This window comes from Aspergillus melleus (assembly GCF_016097325.1).
Source record: "Aspergillus melleus strain CBS 546.65 chromosome Unknown contig2, whole genome shotgun sequence".
NCBI lineage: Eukaryota > Fungi > Ascomycota > Eurotiomycetes > Eurotiales > Aspergillaceae > Aspergillus > Aspergillus melleus.
In genome coordinates, this window is record NW_025763371.1 from 1,036,340 (window position 1) to 1,056,589 (window position 20,250).

The window sequence follows — 20,250 nt, forward strand, 5'->3', positions numbered from 1 at the left end:
CCAGTTAGCTGAATGAATCATTACAAGATTTATTGTTTAATAATGATCATGCTAGGGACGCTGATTTCCCCCACGGCAAAACCACAGCAAGTGGATCCGCAAATATCGTCGCAGTGGAATCGAGTCATACTCCAGTACGCTGCATTAGCGTCCTTCTGTCGGTATATCTTCGTCGCTCTATAAATCTCTTTGCTTTCTTCTTGTTCTTGTCCTGTTGGGTGAGACAGGATACAAAAGTTTTGGAGACTCATTGCTTTGGGTTGTTTAATTTCTGGCGAGTTTCTCCTGACTCGGGTGATTATTTAGCCATAAAAATCTTTCACTTCCCTTACCTTCTCCTCTGATCCCTTCCACCAACACCTCCCTCCCTCCATTCCACAGCTCAGGAATGCCAGGAACCTCACGGGAGCCTCGGGGCGCTGCTATTAATGAGACAACCCCGCTCCTAAACAATAATTCTCCCGATTTACCCTCATATTCTGGCGAAGTCAACGACGCGACAGATAATGGATCGTCCACCGTATTGTCGTCGGACGATGACCCCACTCTCCTCAGTCTCTCTCGGGTCAATTCGCTCCCTCAAGGCTTAGAAATCGAACCCAATCTCGAGCGCATCCCTTCATTCACGAAGCCAGCACCGACTGATCCAGAGGGGGGTGCCTCGAAGGAAAGCACCGGCTATGCATCGCGTTTCATGAATGTTTCGCCGGTGAGGTTTTGGCTGATCTTCTCGGGCATCTTACTGGGTTATGTCATAGGGTTCTTTGACTCAACCTTGATGGCGTCCAGTCACCCAGTGATTACCTCGCATTTTCACGCTTCGAACGCAGCCTCGTGGTTGTCCACGGCGTTCCTGTTGACGTCGACTGCGTTCCTGCCTCTGTTCGGACGGATCTCCGATACGTTCGGCCGGAAGCCCGTGTATTTGTTCGCGATCGCCATCTTCTTTCTTACCACCGCCTGGTGCGGGTCCGCCCAGAGTATCGGGAGCTTCATCGCAGCCCGCGCCTTTTGCGGGCTTGGAGCCGGCGGTGTATTCTCCATGGGAATGATCCTGTCCAGTGACTTGGTCCGCATCGAATATCGCGGGGTTTACCAGTCCTACATCAACCTGTTCCTCGGGGTTGGGGGCTGCTTGGGTCTCGCCTTCGGTGGATATCTGTGCGATCAGGTAGGATGGAGAGGTGCGTTCTACGTCCAACTGCCCTTTATCTTCGTCTACTTTATCGTCGCAGCGTGGACCACCCCGGCCGACCTGGGCGTGAAGACGGCCAGAGCCGAACGCAAGTCGTTCCGGCAGTTGATCAAGCAACTTGACCTGGTGGGTTCGTTGATCTTGGTCCTCGGGGTCACGGCGTTGATTATGGGTCTCAACCTGGGCGGCAACGTGTACAGCTGGACGCATCCCGTCGTGATCACGTCCTTGGTCATGGCTATGGTCTTGGCCGCCGTCTTTGTGCGCTACGAACGCAACGTGGAGCGCGCGGTCATGCCGATCTCATTCCTGTCGAGGCAGCCTCGCGCGAACCTTATCTTTGGAAACTTTTTCGGATCCATCGCAGTCAACACGATGGTATTCAATGCCCCCCTGTATTTCCAGGCCGTCAAGCTGGCGACCCCGACGGAGTCGGGACTGAGGCTAGTGGCGGCCACTCTTGCCGTCACCGTGTCTAGCGTCTCGACTGGCTTTTTGATCACCTGGTCGAAACGCCTGAAGCCGACGGTGATTATTGGAGACGTCTTTCTTTTCCTTGGCGGTTGCGCAGCGGCTTCCATGGGTATAGGCACGCCCAATGGGATTGCCATGATCTGCGTTGCCCTCTGCAGTCTCGGGCAAGGGTTCTCCTTTCCGTCGTTGATGGTATCCGTGCTCGCGACCAGCGAGCCCGACGAGCAGGCCGTGGCGACGACAACGCTGGGCTTATGGCGGAACCTAGGATCCGTGATGGGCGTTGCCACCAGCAGCTGGATCTTCCAGAACACTTTGGTCTACCATCTCGAGCGCATGGTCACCGGACCGGAGAAAGACCACATCATCTTCCTTGTGCGCAAGTCCGTCCAGGCCGTAGCCACGCTGGACCCGACCCACCAGCAAGAAGGTAAGTTTGTTTCTCATTGTTACCTGGAATCCCTTGCATGGATGAGGCGTGTGAGTCACATTTTCTAACAAATGTGCAGTGATTGGAGCGTATGCCGCCGCCCTTCGTGTAACTTTCGGGTCTGCGGCACTCTGGGGCGCAATGATGCTCCTCATGCACTTTCGACTCCGGTTGCCTCGATTGGGCAGTAAGGCTTAATTAGCCGACTGGTGTTCCCTGCGCACTGTCTGTTATTTTACATGATATGCTTACTGTAAGTGGTAGCTTTCTTCGGTTCTCCCAGTAGGCACTAGTAGTGCGGCAAGGGCATTCATTTGCAGCGTTTTGCATGAGACATACAAGATCTTATACGATCTAGACAAAAGTTTGAGATATTTTCGGCCATGACTTTATCAAGAATGACTACGATGTATATACACTATTGAATGAGAAAAGTTATGTATCACATTGAAAACAACTATAGCCACGTTCAATAGTATCTTTATCAGATCCGATGAGAGCCGCTAGACTCTTCCGGGTTTAGCCGGCCGGCATCGGGATTCCCCGCGCAACTCGACGACTCGTCTCGATTTTGCTTATCGGACATTCAACAGCCTCTTCTGCACTTCGCTCCGTTGGATCTCAAGGCGCCGATTGACACATACTGTCTTTGATACCTGTAAGTGAGTCTGTTGGTGATACTGTTCCGCCAAACGTAGCATCCCTGCAGCCGTGCTAACCGGACTTTTTCCAGCTTTCGACCCCCATTGTCGTCCTTCAATGAGCGCATCGATTAAACGCTATACTCCCATTGTTTCTTCTCGTCGCTATTCCTCCTTCGATTCCTTTCCGACTCTTCCTTCCTACGTACACGGATCTCCCACCCAGTCATCGGAGCTTCTTGCGACAGATAGGACATCCCCGGTCGTCAAGATGCGCAAGCATCATAGCTTAAAGGGCTGATTGCGAGGCATAAAACCAAGAGACTCGCGGTTCCGGGTATCTTATCGTCCGAGGACAGGCTGGTGTATTCCACCATGACGTCTGCCGTGGAAGACCACATCTTCCCCGCCTTGGATCTAGACATCGCCACAGACCTGCTCGGCGCAGGGGACATCCTCGGCCTAGAAACATCGAACGACAACGTCTCGTTATCGGACAATCCCCCAGGTGACAGCAATACTCGCGAGGGCGAGGAAGACGACATCCCGACACCCAACAGCGGGTCGTTGAGCGCGTCACGCACCCCCGGAAGCGACACCCCGCGACGACGGCGCCGCGAGGCCGTGATCAGGAAGTCCCGACGCGTGCGCACCGGCTGTCTGACCTGTCGCGAGCGGCACCTGAAATGCGACGAGGCGCTGCATCGGTGCCAGAACTGTCGGAAGTCAGGCCGCGTATGTCGCCGCGGCGTGAGGCTTAATTTCATCGACACGCAGGTCGTCGCGCCGCCTCATGACTTAACCCCGTCTCCGGGACATCGGGTCACGTTCCGGGATGAGTCGAGACATATAGCGTCGGAGTATGTGGGCGGGTTTGAAAGATATCCTCCCCCAATGGTGGAACCGCAGTTGGACTCGGGGAGTCTTGTGAGTCCGCCGTTGTCCTCGCGGTATAATACGACGGGGGTTTCGGGGAGATCAGGCTCGGGGATGGGTCAGTCTGATGGACTCGGTTACTCGCCGAATGGGCGTTCGATTTCGACGCCTCAGTTGCTGCCCGATCGGAGAGCGTCTTTTGCGCCCTTCAAATCGGCGAAGCAGGGGCGAGTGGGACCTAGTAATGCCTGTCTGAGTAACCCGGAGGAGGTGTTTTTGGTGCAGACGTTTGTCGAGGAGGTGGGGCCGTGGATGGATGCGATGGATGAAATGAAGCATGTAAGTCGGTTAGGCTGGTCTAGGCTTCATTTGCTAACCTTCAAAGTTTACGAATATCCTGCCGTTTCATGCGCTGGAGGAACCGATGCTTCTCAAGGCGTTCATGGCCTGTGGTGCTCGCCATCTGTTCCAGGTCAACCCTTCGTATGGCGAGGGGAAGGCCTCGTATTTCCATGACTTGGCATCACAGGATCTTTTAGGGTTGTTGCAGGATCCAGATCGCGACTCTGTCCTGTGTGCGACGGCGGCTGTCATATTGAATATCTACGAATCGATGACCTCCAGGTCGATGATATCAGTCCACGGCATGAACCACATCGCCGGCGCAAGGGCCCTAATCAAGGAATGTCGATGGGACGCAACAAGCCCAGGTCTCGGCGGGGCATGCTTCTGGCTGAACGTCAGCATGGAGCTACTCAGCTGTCTACACTTCAATTGGACATTAGCCTGGGACCCGGACACCTGGGGCGTCGACATGAACATGGAGCAAACGCAGCCCAGCGTGGCGGGGAACGAGGAACTCTGGACCCATCGCATGGTCTACATCTGCGCGAAGGTCACGAACTTCCGGTCGACCTTCTCGCACGTCCATGGTCTAGATCACTCGACTGCGCAGATCGACCAATGGTATCGGGACTGGTGCGTGTATAATGAGTGGTGCGACCAGTGGGCAAATGCCGTGCCACGTTCCATGACGCCGCTTGGCTACCTGCAGCCGTGGCAGACGAATTCGAAATCCGTGTTCCCGGAGATATGGTACGTGATTCTTTTATAGGATTTGGAACTTGTCTTTCTCATCAGTAATGCCTAGGCTCATCAAGCGATCGTCCATCATCGCGCGACTCTTCTACCATACCGCTCGCATCTTGTTGACAAAGATCCATCCGCTCGAATCCGAATTCAGTCCCGAGATGCAGAGCCTACAGCAGAGTCACGCGCACGATATATGCGGGATCGTAGCACATACCAAAGATCGGTACGTCTCTCCCTCTCTCCACCCTTCTCCCAGAATTCAATTAACCTATAGGCCCTGTATCAGCGGTATCTCCACCCTCTGCACCCGTTTCCTCTTCATCGCCGCATCCTGCCTCGCCACGCGAGACGCGCAGGACGAAATCCTCAACACAATCGACCGCATCAAGGAGACTGGGTGCCGCGTCGAGCACCTCAAAGACGAGCTACAAGAGGCGTGGGGCTGGACCCTGCATCCTCATAGCCATGGCCACGACGTCGCCGTCGGAGTCGAAGTCGACAGTCTCTTCGGCGATCACGCATTCAACCCGGATCCGGATCCGTCGTCATCGATCTTAAAAATGCATCCTGCGGTCGTGTCGAACCCACTTCTCGCTTTCGCGGATTTCGAGATGGAGAATCATCCGTATCAGGGGTTTTATGTTAAGCCGCGGGAGCAGTGATGTGGGAGATGAGTTTAAAATTCTTGTCTGTATATATAAAATATGGATGTCATGGGTGGCGTTTGGGCTTTTTGTCTTGTATAGCTAAGATACCATAATGTATGTGTTTCTGAATTTCCTGAGGGTGATGATAGACTGAGAAATGTTGACCGGGCATAACTTAGTATTTACTAGATATCCGGACTTAGAAAGCCAACAAATTAATAACAACCGCAAAGAATGGCATCAGATGGATTACAGATAGTCCAAAGTGCCCCAATGTAAATATCTTAAACGCTTTGCCCTTGTACATCTGGCTGGTATGCAGTAGTAGCACGACCCGCAAAGCAATGCCAAGACATCCGCCTCTTAAGATCTTCTTCCCGTCTGCTTCCATCCATCTATCCTCCATCTCTTCCACTCCAATATCAAACTATCAAATAACCAGAAACTCAGCCCTCCTCTCCCTACCTCTATTCCCCTTGTGTAAACTACCCACCTGCAATTCATTACTCCTCGCTACCAATAACGAAAAAGATCCAATGAATCATCCCCCCCTAACACCAACATACATTCTCCGCGGCCACGCATCCGCCATCCACAGCCTCCACATTTTCCAGTCCAATCTCCGTCTGATCTCCGCGGACGCAGACGGATGGATCGTTGTCTGGGACTTGGTTTCGAAACGCCCCGTCGCGGTATGGAAGGGTCATGAGGGGGCGATTCTTCAGGTCAGGGCGTTCTGGGTAGATGGGGAGGGGGTGCAGGTTTATAGGTATTTTTTTCCCATGTCTGTTATCGCCATATTTCTCCATGTTTGATTTTCTGTCTCTGAATGTTATGTTTGAGAATGGATAAGGGATATGCTAACAACACACCAGCCACGGCCGAGACCATAGACTTCGCATGTGGAAGATCCGACCACAAGACGAGGCGGTCATGCAGAAGACTCTCCCTGTTGATGTGCAAACAGAATCAGGAACCCAGGGACAGAGCGGGAGCCAGCCATGGATGGTTCATTCGCTACCGGTCAACGCGTTGAATTTCTGTGCGTTTTCGATCTTGTTCGTGGATGGTCCTTTTCCCTCGTCTTTGGGGGATGGCTCAAATGAGGGACGCCGTGCGCGGACGCATTCAGGAGTACACGAAGAATTAGGGACAGACACAACACCTCCAGGCAGCGAGGAAGTACCCCCTACTACTTCTACAGATAAAGCCGTTACTCGTCTCCTAGCGGCCCCAAACGCCCTCGACTCCGGCGCAGTGGACATCTTCCATCTCCCGCTCGAACGACGAGTCTGTACGATTCCGCCCCCAGCAGGCATCAAGCCCGGGATGGTGATGGCCGTGGAGCTATTTAGGGATTCCACGAAAGGCGACGTCAACGTAGCGTCCGGCTATGAGGACGGACACGTGATGGTGTTCAGATGTCGCGGGGTTCTAAAAGATCGAGACACGAGTACAGAGCCGTGGAATCGAAAATGGGACTGGGAAACGCTATATGTATCGCGCATTCACACGCAACCGGCATTGTCGATCGATGTCTCAAAGACAGGGGGATATGTTCTCTCATCGGGGGCGGATGCGATGCTTGTGAAATATCCTGTTCCCGGGCGGGATGGTGCTGGTACTATTGCCGGTGCTGCTGGAGAACCCTCCGAGAGAGCGCTCAAGACGGTGAACACGAAACATGCAGGCCAGCAGGGTCTTCGGATCCGGGATGACGGAAAGATCTTCGCTACGGCGGGGTGGGATTCCAGGGTGCGGGTGTATTCGTGCAAGACGATGAAGGAGGTGGCTGTTTTGAAATGGCATAAAGACGGGTGTTATGCGGTGGCGTTTGCGCATGTCGAGGCCGCTAGCGCTCTAGATCGTTCTAGGGAGCAGATATCAGAGTCGGAGGCAGGGATACAGAGTGACGACAACATTTCCACAGGTGAACTGATCAAACGCACAGAATTCTCCCTTGCGACTGTCCAGCAGCAGAGAAATCAGAAAGTACAGAAAACACACTGGTTAGCGGCCGGGTCTAAAGATGGGAAGATCTCATTATGGGACATCTATTGAACGAAAGAAGAAATTGCTTTTTGGGGAGGCGTCGTCAAATGCTATAACCTATGTACATGTACAAGTCAAAACTAATAACCCAACCCAACCGATTCCACCCACCAGGCACCTGAATCGATCAAGCCAGGTTGAATTCATTAGCACCCGCCATCTGCTCCTTCACCTTGGCTCTCATGATGCGCGCCGCGCTGGCCGTATCCTGAGAGCGAGCGACATCGTCGTCATCATCCCGGCCACCGGCACCACCAGCCTTCCTCTTCTTCCCAGCGGAGGCCGTCTTCCGCTCCGCCTTGAAATCCTTCTTCGTGTCCTCCTGTCCCGGCCTTAGACCCGGCACATTAATCTTGCTGGGCCGATCCCGCAACGCAAATGCCTTGGCCAAATGACCCAGATGCAGCTCCTTGATATTGAACATGCTCCGCTCATTGGCGATATGGGTGGCATATGCACGAATATGCGATTGATACGCCCGACGCGCCATCTCCAGATACTCCGGGTTATCGAGCGCCCAACGCTCAATGTCCATCTGGAAGTCGGTGGCTTTTTCCTCCCAGTTCTTGCTCTCGGATTGGATGTTGCCGCTGAATCCACGCTTGATGATATCCTCGGCTGTGGTGCGGGTCAGCGCCTTGCCACCGTCGCGGTATCCGCGCTTCAACACCTCCACGTAGTTCTCCTCGCAGCCGGGCATCAGGAAAACGAGGGCGCGGCCGTCGCGGCCGAGACGCGCCGTTCGACCAATTCGGTGTGTGTGGTCGTCGGCGCTAAAGGCAGGGTCGTATTCCACGACGAGGTCGACGTTGGGGAGATCCAGACCTCGCGAGGCGACGTCGGTACAGATCAGGACGGAGGGGTCGCGGCTACGCGCGAACGAGGTGAGGGTGGAGGTTCGGACGTGCTGGGGGAGAGAACCGTGCAGCTTGTGCAGAGTGACGGGATTGGATTTGGTCGAGAAGGCAGTGGCGGGGGCGATCGTGCCGTGGGGGGAGAGTTTCTCTTTGGTGGTGTCGTTGTCGTTGTCGTCTTTGTCTTCGTCTTCATCTTCGTCGTCCTTTTCGCTGGACTCGCTTTCTTTTTTGGCGTCCTTACGGGAGTAATGGTTCCTTGTGAATAGCTCGAAATGGAAATCCACGGAGTCCGCGCAGGTGACGAACACAATGGCCTTCATGACCGAGCCCTTTCGCATGAATGTCCGTTTCAAGAAAGCCGTAAGTGTAACCAGTCTCAGCTTGGCCGGCGTAATCGCGTAGGATTGCTTCAGCTGCGCCGGCACCCGGAAGGCCTCGTCCTTGTCGTCCTTCTTGACATCTCCGTCCTCGTCGGCGGGATCGGCCTTGACGTGAATCGCATCCTTCAGACTGATCTCACCCAGCTTTTGCACGTTCATCTTCAACGTAGCCGAGCAAAGAATCGTCGTCCGCTTCGTCGGAACTCCGGGGATGCGACTGGGTCGTTGTCGCGCGTCCAGTTTCTGGATGATGCCCTGTAGCTCCTGCTCGAAGCCCAACTCCATCAATCGATCTCCCTCATCGAGCACCAACCACCGCACATTACTAACATCCAGCACCTGCGTGTTGTCCAAATGATCCGCCAACCGACCGGGCGTCGCCACCAGGATATTCAACCCCTTCCGCAACCGCGCCTTCTCCGACTTCTTCTTCTCTCCTCCGATCACCGTCCCTGCCACGATCCAATGCGCGCACCGCAACAGCCCCTCCAGCACCACCGAAATCTGCTTACACAGCTCGCGCGTCGGCGCCAGAATGATCGCAAACAGCCCACTGTCGCGGTGCACGTTTCCGTCCGCTTCGCCCTCCTCCGCCTGGCTCGCCGTCCGCTTCTTCTGGGACTGCGAGAGTGCCATGATCCGCTGCACCAAGGGCAGTAAATAAGCCAACGTCTTTCCGGAACCGGTCTCCGCCTGGATAAAGGCATCGCTGTCCTCGTCCTTCAGCAGCTGCGATATCGACGCCTTCTGAATCGCCGTCGGCGCCTTCAATTCCAGTTTCGTAAGCAAATGCGCCGCCAGAGTCGGCGACAGTCCCAGATTCGTAAAGGTATCAAGTCCATCGATCAGCGGCGCATTCGTCGGCTTGGCGTCCTCCACTGCCTCCTGGTTCTGGGCGTTTTCCTCGGCATCCACGTTCTGCGACTCCGGGTTCTTCGAGAATAGCGAGGAAATAAACTGTCGTGGGTGCTGGTTGTGCTGTCCCTTCTGCCCGTGTCCGTGTCCCTGCGGCTTCCCCGACTCAAATCCCCCATCGGTACGCTGTCGTTTCTGCGGTCGGGATCCGGGATTCACCTGGATGCGATTGGGATTGCGCACCGGGCGGTCGCCGTGCGCGTTCGAGTCATCGCCATCGCGCGGCTTCTTTGCGCGATGCTGCGCTTTCTTCTTCGCGCTGAGTCGGTCCTTCCAGGTGCCGCCTTTTAGCTTGGGTTCGGGTTTCGAGAAGTCGTTGTCTCCCGGGAGGGAGAAGTTGAGGAGGAGGCCGTCGTCGGCCATTGTGATTCTTCGGTTTCCTTTCCTTCCTTGGTTATATATAAGGAACGGGGGAAGGGGAAGGGGAAATGGGGAGGTGGTGTTTGTAGATGCTCGGCGCTGGAGTAACTTTTTTTTACGGGCCTGGGCCTGAGGCCTCAGGCTGGCAAGACGGGAAATTTCTGCCGGGCCGGTTTGCTTCCGAGCCCTGGCATTCTGCCCTAATTTCCTTTTTGGTATGTGAACTATACAGTGATATGACAGATATCGACAAGGAATGGCGGTTTGAACTTGGGTATTATTATGTGTCTATTTTGTACACGACCATAGACTGGTCCACTAAGTAGAGCGAGGCTTCATGATCAAATTGTCAATCAACCTGACCGGCACCTTCCCATCGCCTAGCCCGCAATCCTCACCCTCCTTGGACGCTTCCAACGGTGCCATCTTGATCGCGCCGCTCAGAATCGCCCCCTTGGCCGGATCCACCACCTCCAGCTCATCCAGACTCTCCGGATCAGCCAACGAGATATAATCCACCTCGTAGAGCGCTCTCTCCTCCGGCGCCAGAGCCTGCTGCTCCGCTAGCACCCTCCTCGTCACTTGATTCGCCGCTTCCAGAATCTCCCCCCTCCCCAGCTTCCCAGAGCCATACGCCTCCTCAGCGGCCCTCAACGCCCGATACAACACCAACCCAACACCCCTCCTCCTCTCGCCAAGATACACATTCCTCGAACTCATCGCCAACCCATCCACCTCCCTCACGGTCTCCCCAATGCGAATCTCCGTATCGACATGAAAATCCTTCACCATGCGCTTAATCACCACCGTCTGCTGCACGTCCTTCTGTCCGAAATACGCGCGATCCGCCCCCGCAATATTAAACAACTTCATGCACACCGTCGCCACGCCCCGAAAGAACACCGGCCGGGACGCGCCCTCGAGCCGTCTCGAAATGGGGGTAATCGTGACAAACGACCCATCGCCGTCAATCTCCGATGTGGGCGGTAAACTCGGATACATAACGTGACTAGTCGGCGCGAGAATCGCCGTCACTCGGCCCCCGCTCTTGCTTTGGGCGTCGAGTTCGGCATTGAGGGCTTGTAGTTTCGCGACGTCGCTGTCCCATGTGCGCGGGTAGCTGGATAGATCCTCGGAGACGCCGAACTGTGTCGGGTTCACGTAGATGCTGACGAGGATGTCGGTGTTCTCGGCGGCGGCTTGGCGCATCAGCGAGAGGTGGCCTTCGTGCAGAGCGCCCATGGTGGGCACGAAGCCGAGGGATTTATTGGAGAGGAGGAGTTGGCGACGCCATTGGCGGAGGGGGGACGGGTCGCGGAAGACTTGGATGGAGGGGGAGGTGGACGAGGAGGAGGCGATGGTGGAGGCCATGGTAGGTTGTTTTGTAGTGAGGCGCGAGGTGGTGGCTTTTGGATATGTTAGATTTGATGGATTGGGTTTATTGGGTTCAATGGAGGGGAGTGGGAGGGGGTGGAAGGGAATGGATCAGATGGTGTGGGTGGCCTGAGTAGAATTGAATCGGGGATCATACTTGAAAAGGCCCTCGTCCAGCGAAACATCGTGATTCTTGTAGAGAGAAAAGGAGAGTCGAAAGTCTCCGTGGAAACTCTCAACGGTTTGCTGTTTGCTGCTTTGATGTTTGCACTGCGCAGAGCAAACAGCGCCGCTTTGGGCGCAGCCGGAAAGCTCGGTCAGCTGATAAGGTCACGTGGTGATAAGTCGTGGCATGTACGGTATGTTTTGTTCTGTAATTTTGCATTGTGTTTACATCTTTTCGTTGCATGCATCCTTCTTTCTAACGACGACTTCTACAGGATGAAGACTAATGACTGCTCTGGATTTTTCTTCGCGTGAGAAATATTATCTACTTGACTGAAACGGTATATACATGCTATCTCTATAGAACAAGCCTGGTTCTTGCTTGGCGGCTATTATATATATCAGTTCAGAAAAAACTCGAAGGAAACCCCGGTCACCTCGACTCCAGCCAGCTTCTAAAACAAAAAGCTGTATCTGCGGTTTGCCCCGGAGGTGGAGGAAGTAGGAGTCACGGCAGTCAATGAGCTACTGCCTAGAACGCTTGGTGAATAACTTGATGGTGTCATGGAAGCCGTCGACGCCACCTGTGACGATGCGCTGAACATAATCTTTGTAGATTCCGCGGGCGACAAAGACATAGATGCAGAGTTTGACACCCCGGCGGAGCTTGTAGTCACAGCGTCCAATTCAGATGCAGCCGTAGACTGAGTCCCTGAGGTCGAGCTGCTAGTGATCTCAGTACTGCTCGGTGCAGTCATAGACGAAGAGAGATCTAGATCACTATCCAAGCTGTACAGAGACCAAGCCTTATAGCCGCCACCTATTGAATTGTCAGCTGGAATGTCTAAGATCATACTCCCCTCTGTAATCCATCCAGAGTAGTCCTTTCCTAGATGGCGTAGTGTATGAACTTACAAATCTCTTTCGCCCATCCCGCACATGGAGTATCACAGTTATCCAAGGAAATCTCGTACTTTTCGAGTGGTTTTTCGCTGCCACAGAAGCATTCCACGCCTCGAAGAGCCGCATAGTTCAGACCCAGGTTTCCGCATCGTCTCATACAGAGATAGGGCGTCTGGAAGGTGAATGTGTTGTCGGCGCGCATGTCATCTCCTAGACGGCGGTAACAGGCTTGTTGCTGGTATTCATAGGCCTGAGCCGAGCTGGCTAGGATTAGGGGGATTGCTGCTGCGCTCAGTTTCATATTGGTTTTTGGTTTTCTGGTGAATGTTTAGTATTGTTTTTATGTTAGGAGAAAAGGAAGGTAAATGGGGACAAAGGGAATTGTTCAGAATGGAAGAAGTGGTGAGCAAGGGCATAGAGCCTTACCTGTGGTTTATTGTCATCAAACCCCCAAAATCTGAAGGTGGCAGCAGAAACTCGGCCCCCAAAGGGAGAAGTGAAAAAGGACGATGCAATCTTTATGCTGATTACCCGATCGGGCATGGTTGATTCTACGGATACCGAGACGGGTAAAATACCAGATACCAGATACAGGGCGACCCACGTGACTCCAACCGAGGCTCCGTCCGGGGAAAAAGCCGGGGATGATCGTACGTTTTGTTGGGAACGTTGATCGCCATGTTTCCCCTCAGTTGACTACGACCTTGATTCTACTCCCTACCCCTACCGGCTTAGACCTCTCACCCATCCCCCATCAATGGCCCTCGATCTCCTCCCCGTCTGCCCTGACTGACGACCACCTTTCCTGCTTCCACCCTTCCTACTCAACTCCCCGTTCGTTTGCCGCCACCCAGCCGACCACGATGCCGTCGGAAAAGCCCCCGGTCGAACAGTCGGCCCCGGACCTCGAGATAGTCGGCAACCAGCTCACCATCCACCCGAGCGGATTCACCGGCGGACCGGAGCCCCAAGATGACCAGATCACCGAGCGCAATCTCGTGCACCACATGGCGCGCTTTCGCGAGAATCCGTTCGACTTCCTGCGCGAAGTGAGCCTCTACATGTCCGGGACCGGGTGGCGCGCCTACGACGATGTGATCGGCCAACCGATCTTCTACAATGGATTCTCGGAGCGCATGAAGGCGAACATCTTAGCGAGTCCGATGCTGCGCGGGAAGGTCACGGAACTAGCCGAAGTACGACTGGCGGTCGAAGAGAAGGAAGGGCTACTACAGGCTCAAGAGGGGCCGCTGGATAAGCGCAGAGTGCAGCGCCGGAATGAGCTCGAGAGTAATTTGAAAGAAGTGGTGGATTCGATGCTGGATAATATGATCTGCAAGATGGAGAGCAAGCGGTTCATTCGCGGCGCGTATTATTTGTGTACGCAGCTGCTTACGCGCGCGTACCATCAAGGTTGGTGTCGGTCGGTGTTCTAGGTGGTCGGTTGCTGATTTGTTACTGCTAGGAATCCATGTGTCGAGTGAGGAAGTGCTGCGGTTAAGATCGGTCGCCGAGGAGGCCGCCAGGAAGAAGCAGTCCATCGTCTTTTTACCGTGTCATAAGTCCCACGTGGACTACGTTTCCCTCCAACTGATTTGTTATCGTCTGGGAATTGGTTTGCCCGTGGTTGTGGCCGGCGACAACCTCAATATCCCCATGTTGGGGCCATTTTTGCAGCACGCAGGTATGGTTGACTGCGGGGTGGAGTGTACTCTTGCTGACTATTGCAGGGGCCATGTGGATTCGGAGAAGTTTCGGAAACGATCCGTTGTATCATACTGTTGTTCAGGCGTATATCGACACGCTTCTGCAGGAAGGGTTCAATTTCGAGTGTTTCATCGAAGGTGGAAGATCTAGGACTGGAAAGCTGTTGTCCCCGAAGTTTGGAATCCTCAGTTTTATTTTAGACAGCGTTATATCTGGGCGTGTAGACGACACGATAATCTGTCCTGTCAGTACGCAGTACGACAAGGTCATTGAGACCGAGTAAGTCACTACTTCTTCACCTGTCTTGCTGATATTGACATCTTCTAGGTCATATATCAGTGAACTGCTCGGTCAGCCGAAACCCAAAGAGAACCTTGCTGATTTCCTCTCCGCATCCTCGGTCCTGTCGCTGCAACTAGGACGGGTGGATGTCCGTTTCCACGAGCCGTGGAGTCTCAAAGAATTCATTGGCCAGCAATTAACCCGGTTGCCGAACCAGATCGGTCCCAACGGTGGCACACAATTGAACCAAAAGGAACGGGGCCGGATACTTCGTACCTTGGGTTACCGAGTCCTTTCCGATATCAACGACGTGTCTGTCATGATGCCTACTGCCCTGGTGGGAACTGTCCTGTTGACGCTTCGCGGGCGTGGAGTCGGCAAGGGAGAACTGGTGCGACGAGTCGAATGGCTCTGCGAGCGGGTTCGCGCGAAAGGAGGCCGAGTGGCACATTTCTACCGATATCCGACGGAAGTGGTCGTTGACCGCGCAATCGAAGTATTGGGACATCAGATTGTGGGCGAAATCGATGGCCTGGTGGAACCCACCTACTATGCTGTCGACCGCTTTCAACTCTCCTTCTACCGCAACATGACCATCCACCTGTTTATCACGGAGGCATTGGTCTCCGCAGCCATGTACACCCGGATCAAGCAGGGCGGCGGTCCCTCCTACCAACGCATTACCTACTCGGATCTCCTAAGCCAAGTTTCCTTCTTGTCCCAGGTATGTTCCACGACACAAACATCCAGACTCTGCTAACCCTGCCAGCTCTTCCGTGGCGAATTCATCTTCCCCCCGGAGGGATTGACCACCAACCTGGAGCGTACGATTCAAGGACTCGAAAAAGACGACGTCATCACAGTCACCCGCGAACCCTCAGGAACACCTCTGTACGTCGAGCTGAGCGAATCTGAACGCAAATGCGGAAGAGAGAACTACGACTTCTACTGCTTCCTCATCTGGCCCTTCATCGAAGCATCCTGGCTCGGCACCGTATCTCTCCTAGGACTTACCCCTCCTCTCGACGGACCGAAAGAAATCTGGATTGACCTGAAAAAAGCACAAGATAACGCCCAACTTGTATGCCTTTCTCTTCCCTCACCCTTTCACTACCCCCTTAAATAACGCCTATAAACTAACAACCCACCAGCTCGGCAAAACCCTCTACCACCAAGGCGACCTCTCCTACTTTGAAGCCGTCAACAAAGAAACCCTCAAGAACTCTTACCAGCGCTTCGCTGAAGAAGGCATCATCCACGTCGTCCGGGGCAAAGAATCCCGCGCCGCCCCCGTCATGCGCATCGCTCCGGAATGGACTCCGGAACGAGACCCCGCCACGGGGAAGCTCCTGGCCCGGGGGCGTCTATGGGACTTTACGGAGTTGATTGCTCAATCTAGACGTGAGGGGTGAGTTATCCTCCCCTTTTCCTTCACTTCCCGTTACCCTTTCTTTTCATCTTCTGTCTCTTTTAATTTATTTCAACTCCTTTCCTTTTCTTTTCCAACCCGACCAAAAAAACAGATTCTCAACAGGATTTGCTAACGCCCCACCCACAGCAAAAACCGCCGCGACGGTGCAACCGTATCCTCCCGCGTCCTCATCATGTCTGACGCCGTCGGCCGCATCCTATTCCAGAGCGCGGCGAGCCCGAACCCAGAAGATAGCGTGGACGTGTCGTCGCGACAGAAACGAAGAAAGGATATTACGACAGGGTCGGGGGCGAAGTTGTAATATCCCATTCCTACAATACATATTGCATACCATACGCACTCAAGGCAAAAGGTATGGAAGGCATATTATTGTGCTTTGGATTTCCGATTTCATGCATATGGTATGTATGTACCTGCCTGCCGTATATCCTACGTGCCTGCGTGGAGGGTGCTTGTTTTGCTGATTTTGTGGTTTTTTTTCTGTGTCTTTTGTGTATACCCTACTTTTTTGTTTCAGTTCATTCATACATTATATATTCATACCCCTGTCGCCTATTACTGTTTAATTAACTATACCATGGTTACTACTTATAGTGAAGGTGTATTTGTATACATAGATAATAAACCTCGTTGACTAGTTTAATATACTTCTACGCTTTATCTTCCCTTACAATCTCTACAAAATGATACTACTAGAAGATTATTTTTAATCCAATATTCATATTTATTTCATCTCTTCACCTGAACTCAGTTCATCCAATCCGGAAAACCAGCAGGCTACCAAGTGAAGGGTCAAATTCGAGACACAAAAGAAGTAAGTCTATGATACATACAACATCATTAAACGTATATATCTTGAAACAGGGAAACAATTGACTCCGGGGGGAAGCAAAAAGGTCGGATGTCAATGTAGGGGAAATGGGGGGAAAAGGGGATAATGATGAGTCAACCAGTCAGTCAGTCAGGGCATGGAACTCCAGAGTAACATGCAGCTGAGGTGGTGGCTCATCAATAATCATTCAAACAATGAAGAATAATGGTCGAGACAGCTGGAGGACTTTAAAATAGCCACGTGTCTGACGTCAACTGTCCCTCGCCAATGAGTTCCTGGCGCCAAAAAAAATGAATATAACTCCTCGTGAAATGCATGGGAATAAGGAAAAGAAAATCATTATATAAGGCATTAATCTTGCGTCAAAGGGGTCGTGATTGGTGATCGAAGTGGGTGAGATCGAGAAGGACTGCCAGTTCGTGAACGGCGGCCGTTAGTCGTAGGTCCCAATGCTATCGGGGCCAGATGATCTCGACTCTCCGTCCTCACGACCAAACCCGCTCGATCCATTGCAGACCCCGCCGTAATCCCGAGACCGATGGTCCCCGTGGATGAGTTATCCAGGCCGAACTTCAGGCTGGGCGTGCTGCTGCCCCAACTGGCGGCTCGTTTGGGTGGCATGAAGCCCGAACCGGCGTCAGAGGAACGGCTGTCGTCCAAGGAGCTTCGGCCAGAGTGGGTGGCTCCGAGGTCGAATTCGTGGGCGCCGTCTTCGAGGACACGCTCGTATGAAGGGCTGCGCGGACCGCCAAAGAACGGTAGCTTGCCACCGAAAAACTTTCGCTTCTTGGGATGGTTCGGATGCGATGGACCGCGACGGTGGAGGCAAGTGTTAATCTTGTGGTATACTCGCAGGCGACGGCTCCGCCCACAAAGGAAGAATAACGCCATGACAACGATTAGCAAGAACAGAATAAAACCTGGAGCCCTGCGAGAGGAGGCTTCTTCGAACAAGGCATCATGCCACGAGGTGTTGTGAGGGCCCTGAGGCGTGGGCATCAACTCAGCACTCGGGTACTGGAAATCGTTGGGAACGCCGGCAACGTTGCTTCCAAATCCAACAGGCAGGAATTCTTCCGTCTCCACAGGCACCTGTGACGATGCGTACAGAACCATCTTTCCCAAAGTCCAACTAACTTCGGTCGAGTCAATCTTGTTCACTGCCTGGAAAGGATCAAGGTAGCCCTTGTCTTGGCCCTTTTGAATGACTTCTTCCGTTCCGTTGTGACCAGACCCTGTTGTATCCTCGAGTCCCACACGGGGAACTCCAATCCCATCGTGCAGCACGTTGATGATCCACGATGCCTTGAAGCAGAGCTCATGAGCCTTGTCGATATCCAGCTTTTTTCCCCACTTATGCTGGATGATGCCGTCCTCGATAGTGCTCCAATCTTGCGAGCAAAACGCTAGGACGCGGTCTTGATAGGTATTAAAGTCGTACGTTTTGTCCTTGTGTCCCATTTCGAAGATGTCGTGCGTCGTATGCCAGTATTCGCTGATGCCGATAAAATGATTCACGTCAAAGTCAATGGCTGGAACATGGACTCCGTGTAGGAGACAGGGAGCATCAGGACACGGGGCATCCTTGTCTAGTAACGGGAAAGTCTGTCGAAGACATTCATCAAACTTTCCGGTTCCTAGTAGATACTTTTCCGCCGCCTTCGCTTCTTCTGTCGATATCGTCTGTCCCTCAAGAGTGGTTCGCAGTCCGGCTGGCAGACATGGGTCGGGGAGCTCCTTGATAGTATCGACTGCGCTGGCTGCCTGAAGCGACTCCAGATAACGTCGACGAGCCTCCCGCACTCCAAACTCAAGCCAAGAAGTGACGAAGACCCGGTGCTCTTGGTCCGATCCGTCGACATTGCGCAAACGCAGCAGCGTCAGGTCGTTCGCATGCTTCTTGCTCTCAGTGGCGTTTGGCGCAAATGCAATCTGCGCTGATGCGCCTCCCATGTCTAGGAAACCGTACGTGTGATGGCCCTTTCCATGATCATGCTTTTCAGGGGCGTCGAAGCTTCCTAGCAGATAATTGGATGCCACCCATCCGTAGAGACCCTCTGTCACCCCCGGAATCACTTGGATATGAACGTCGCAGTCGGGTAGCATGAAGTCGGAGTTGGCGCGGGCGTACGAGCAGATCTGATCCAATAGTAGGTTTCGTTTCACGTCGGGGAGTAGTCGCATTCCCGCGGTGGCGAGAAGGAAGATAGGCGTTTCCTTGATAGCATCTTCCGGCACAATCTTGCTAGCGTGTTCCAAGAGTTCCGCGAGGTGTTCAGGTCCGACTTCTTCGGGGCGATCAGCGAAAGACGATACTCCTGATGACCACTGTGTTAGAAAATCGGCGCATTCCCGCTCTCCCCCGTACCATGTGCCCGATCTTACCAGGTCGTATTTTCTTGGTCCAGTCAGATTTTGTTTTGATTTCCGGCAGAGACTTGAGGTCTTTCGCATCGGCCTCTTTTCGCGCAACGTTGTTGTTCAACCAGCGATAAACATGTACTCGAGTCCCCTATCGCAAGGGGTTAGAAGACGACCGACAGACTAATTTTGTCTAACTTACAGACGATCCTGCGTCCAGGACAACTCCATAATGCCCTATTAAAGAGAGGTCAGCATTGACAAGGCTGAGCGCAAAAGGGGAAGGTCTGGTTACATTTGCCCATTGGGAAGGATATTAAAGATTATGATTATTGTATTTTACCGATGAGCATGACCACCGGACAGACGAGTTGAGCGAGTGGAAGGGTAGCGATCAGTTTTATCAATTGCCAGTGTCGAGATCAGAAACGGTTCTGCAACGGCGAAGACGAGTTGTCGGGGGAGGAATGCGAGGTTGGGGGCGGCGAGGAGGGGAGAGGTTGGATCCAAACGAATGGCCTTGCTCAAGGGAGCAAGATAAGACACAGCAGGGAGAAAAGGAAAGAAGCCAAAGCACGATGAGGACCCTTTTACTGTCAGCAACGACGGTAGCGTGGTACCTCGCTGTACGGGGCGGGAGGAAGAGGGAGAATGCGGAGGCGGAGGGGAGGAGGGAAAGAGAGAAAGGAAAAGTGACAGTTGAATAAAGATAAGACGAGAAAACGGACGGCAGCGGATGGCGACAGCAATGGACGCGACAGCGGGGAGCCTAAGGCATGGCTCATGCCGCATGTGGTAAAGCGCGCAACCCACGGGAGGGTCTGGTTTTATCCTGCTTACGGACCCTTTACACGGGTAAATTACCGGAGATGATATGGTGACTTCTGCCTTGGCGTGGACAGACTGCCAGGGGGGGGAGCTATTTAAGTCGGAAAAGTTGTCAGAATGAGATATCTATCTGGCATATTTACCAACTTTGGTTTTTCCAAGTCAAGTTGCGTTCGCAAAGGATTCCTACATCTTGTCTGTCGGATCGTTGTATACTACTAAAATAAGTACACGAAATGATACCGGGCAGTGACAGTACCGGGCTAGGACAAACCAGGCTTAGTTACACCCGGGGCGGGACCTCTTACCAGGATGTAGATAAGTCGGGGTAACATTGGCAATATCGACGCCCTTCTTCAATCCACTTTCATTAAACCAAAGGAACTCGGCGCGGTACCCCGTCAGAAAGTCTAGAATCCTGAATCCTCCCTGAATCTGGAGAGACCA

General features: G+C 53.3%; 8 protein-coding genes across 8 annotated transcripts; 4 read left to right on the forward strand and 4 right to left on the reverse strand.

Annotated features, from left to right (window-relative positions):
- The first annotated feature begins 226 nt into the window (after positions 1-226).
- On the forward strand, positions 227-2,538 carry LDX57_003223 (putative MFS multidrug transporter). Its single transcript, XM_046084866.1, has one exon. It carries the CDS (start codon positions 389-391, stop codon positions 2,165-2,167), a length of 1,779 nt encoding a protein of 592 aa, XP_045940829.1. The 5' UTR covers positions 227-388; the 3' UTR covers positions 2,168-2,538.
- A 577-nt stretch (positions 2,539-3,115) lies between these two features.
- On the forward strand, positions 3,116-5,370 carry LDX57_003224 (Zn(II)2Cys6 transcription factor; the record flags this gene model as incomplete). The annotated part of the gene is made up of 4 exons (XM_046084867.1): positions 3,116-3,955; positions 4,002-4,711; positions 4,767-4,931; positions 4,995-5,370. The coding sequence occupies 4 exons, from the start codon at positions 3,116-3,118 to the stop codon at positions 5,368-5,370; spliced, it is 2,091 nt and encodes a 696-aa protein (XP_045940830.1).
- A 521-nt stretch (positions 5,371-5,891) lies between these two features.
- asa1 (WD40 repeat domain-containing protein) lies at positions 5,892-7,416 on the forward strand (the record flags this gene model as incomplete). The annotated part of the gene is made up of 2 exons (XM_046084868.1): positions 5,892-6,124; positions 6,231-7,416. The coding sequence occupies 2 exons, from the start codon at positions 5,892-5,894 to the stop codon at positions 7,414-7,416; spliced, it is 1,419 nt and encodes a 472-aa protein (XP_045940831.1).
- A 118-nt stretch (positions 7,417-7,534) lies between these two features.
- Positions 7,535-9,922, reverse strand: dbp7 (putative ATP-dependent RNA helicase; the record flags this gene model as incomplete). Its single annotated transcript, XM_046084869.1, has 1 exon — positions 7,535-9,922. The coding sequence occupies one exon, from the start codon at positions 9,920-9,922 to the stop codon at positions 7,535-7,537; it is 2,388 nt and encodes a 795-aa protein (XP_045940832.1).
- Positions 9,923-10,117: 195 nt separating this feature from the next.
- Positions 10,118-11,561, reverse strand: pan6 (pantoate--beta-alanine ligase PAN6). Its single transcript, XM_046084870.1, has 2 exons — positions 11,451-11,561; positions 10,118-11,325 (listed from the first exon to the last, which is right to left on the reverse strand). The coding sequence occupies exons 1-2, from the start codon at positions 11,476-11,478 to the stop codon at positions 10,238-10,240; spliced, it is 1,116 nt and encodes a 371-aa protein (XP_045940833.1). The 5' UTR covers positions 11,479-11,561; the 3' UTR covers positions 10,118-10,237.
- Positions 11,562-11,913: 352 nt separating this feature from the next.
- On the reverse strand, positions 11,914-12,662 carry SLG1_1 (WSC domain-containing protein; the record flags this gene model as incomplete). The annotated part of the gene is made up of 2 exons (XM_046084871.1): positions 11,914-12,278; positions 12,374-12,662. The coding sequence occupies 2 exons, from the start codon at positions 12,660-12,662 to the stop codon at positions 11,914-11,916; spliced, it is 654 nt and encodes a 217-aa protein (XP_045940834.1).
- Positions 12,663-13,005: 343 nt separating this feature from the next.
- Positions 13,006-16,083, forward strand: LDX57_003229 (lysophospholipid acyltransferase family protein; the record flags this gene model as incomplete). Its single annotated transcript, XM_046084872.1, has 7 exons — positions 13,006-13,774; positions 13,827-14,045; positions 14,092-14,347; positions 14,396-15,074; positions 15,120-15,431; positions 15,502-15,758; positions 15,909-16,083. 7 exons carry the CDS (start codon positions 13,006-13,008, stop codon positions 16,081-16,083), a joined length of 2,667 nt encoding a protein of 888 aa, XP_045940835.1.
- Positions 16,084-16,965: 882 nt separating this feature from the next.
- YND1 (putative nucleoside diphosphatase (Ynd1)) lies at positions 16,966-19,280 on the reverse strand (the record flags this gene model as incomplete). Its single annotated transcript, XM_046084873.1, has 4 exons — positions 16,966-18,932; positions 19,000-19,126; positions 19,178-19,212; positions 19,271-19,280. 4 exons carry the CDS (start codon positions 19,278-19,280, stop codon positions 16,966-16,968), a joined length of 2,139 nt encoding a protein of 712 aa, XP_045940836.1.
- Positions 19,281-20,250: the final 970 nt, after the last annotated feature.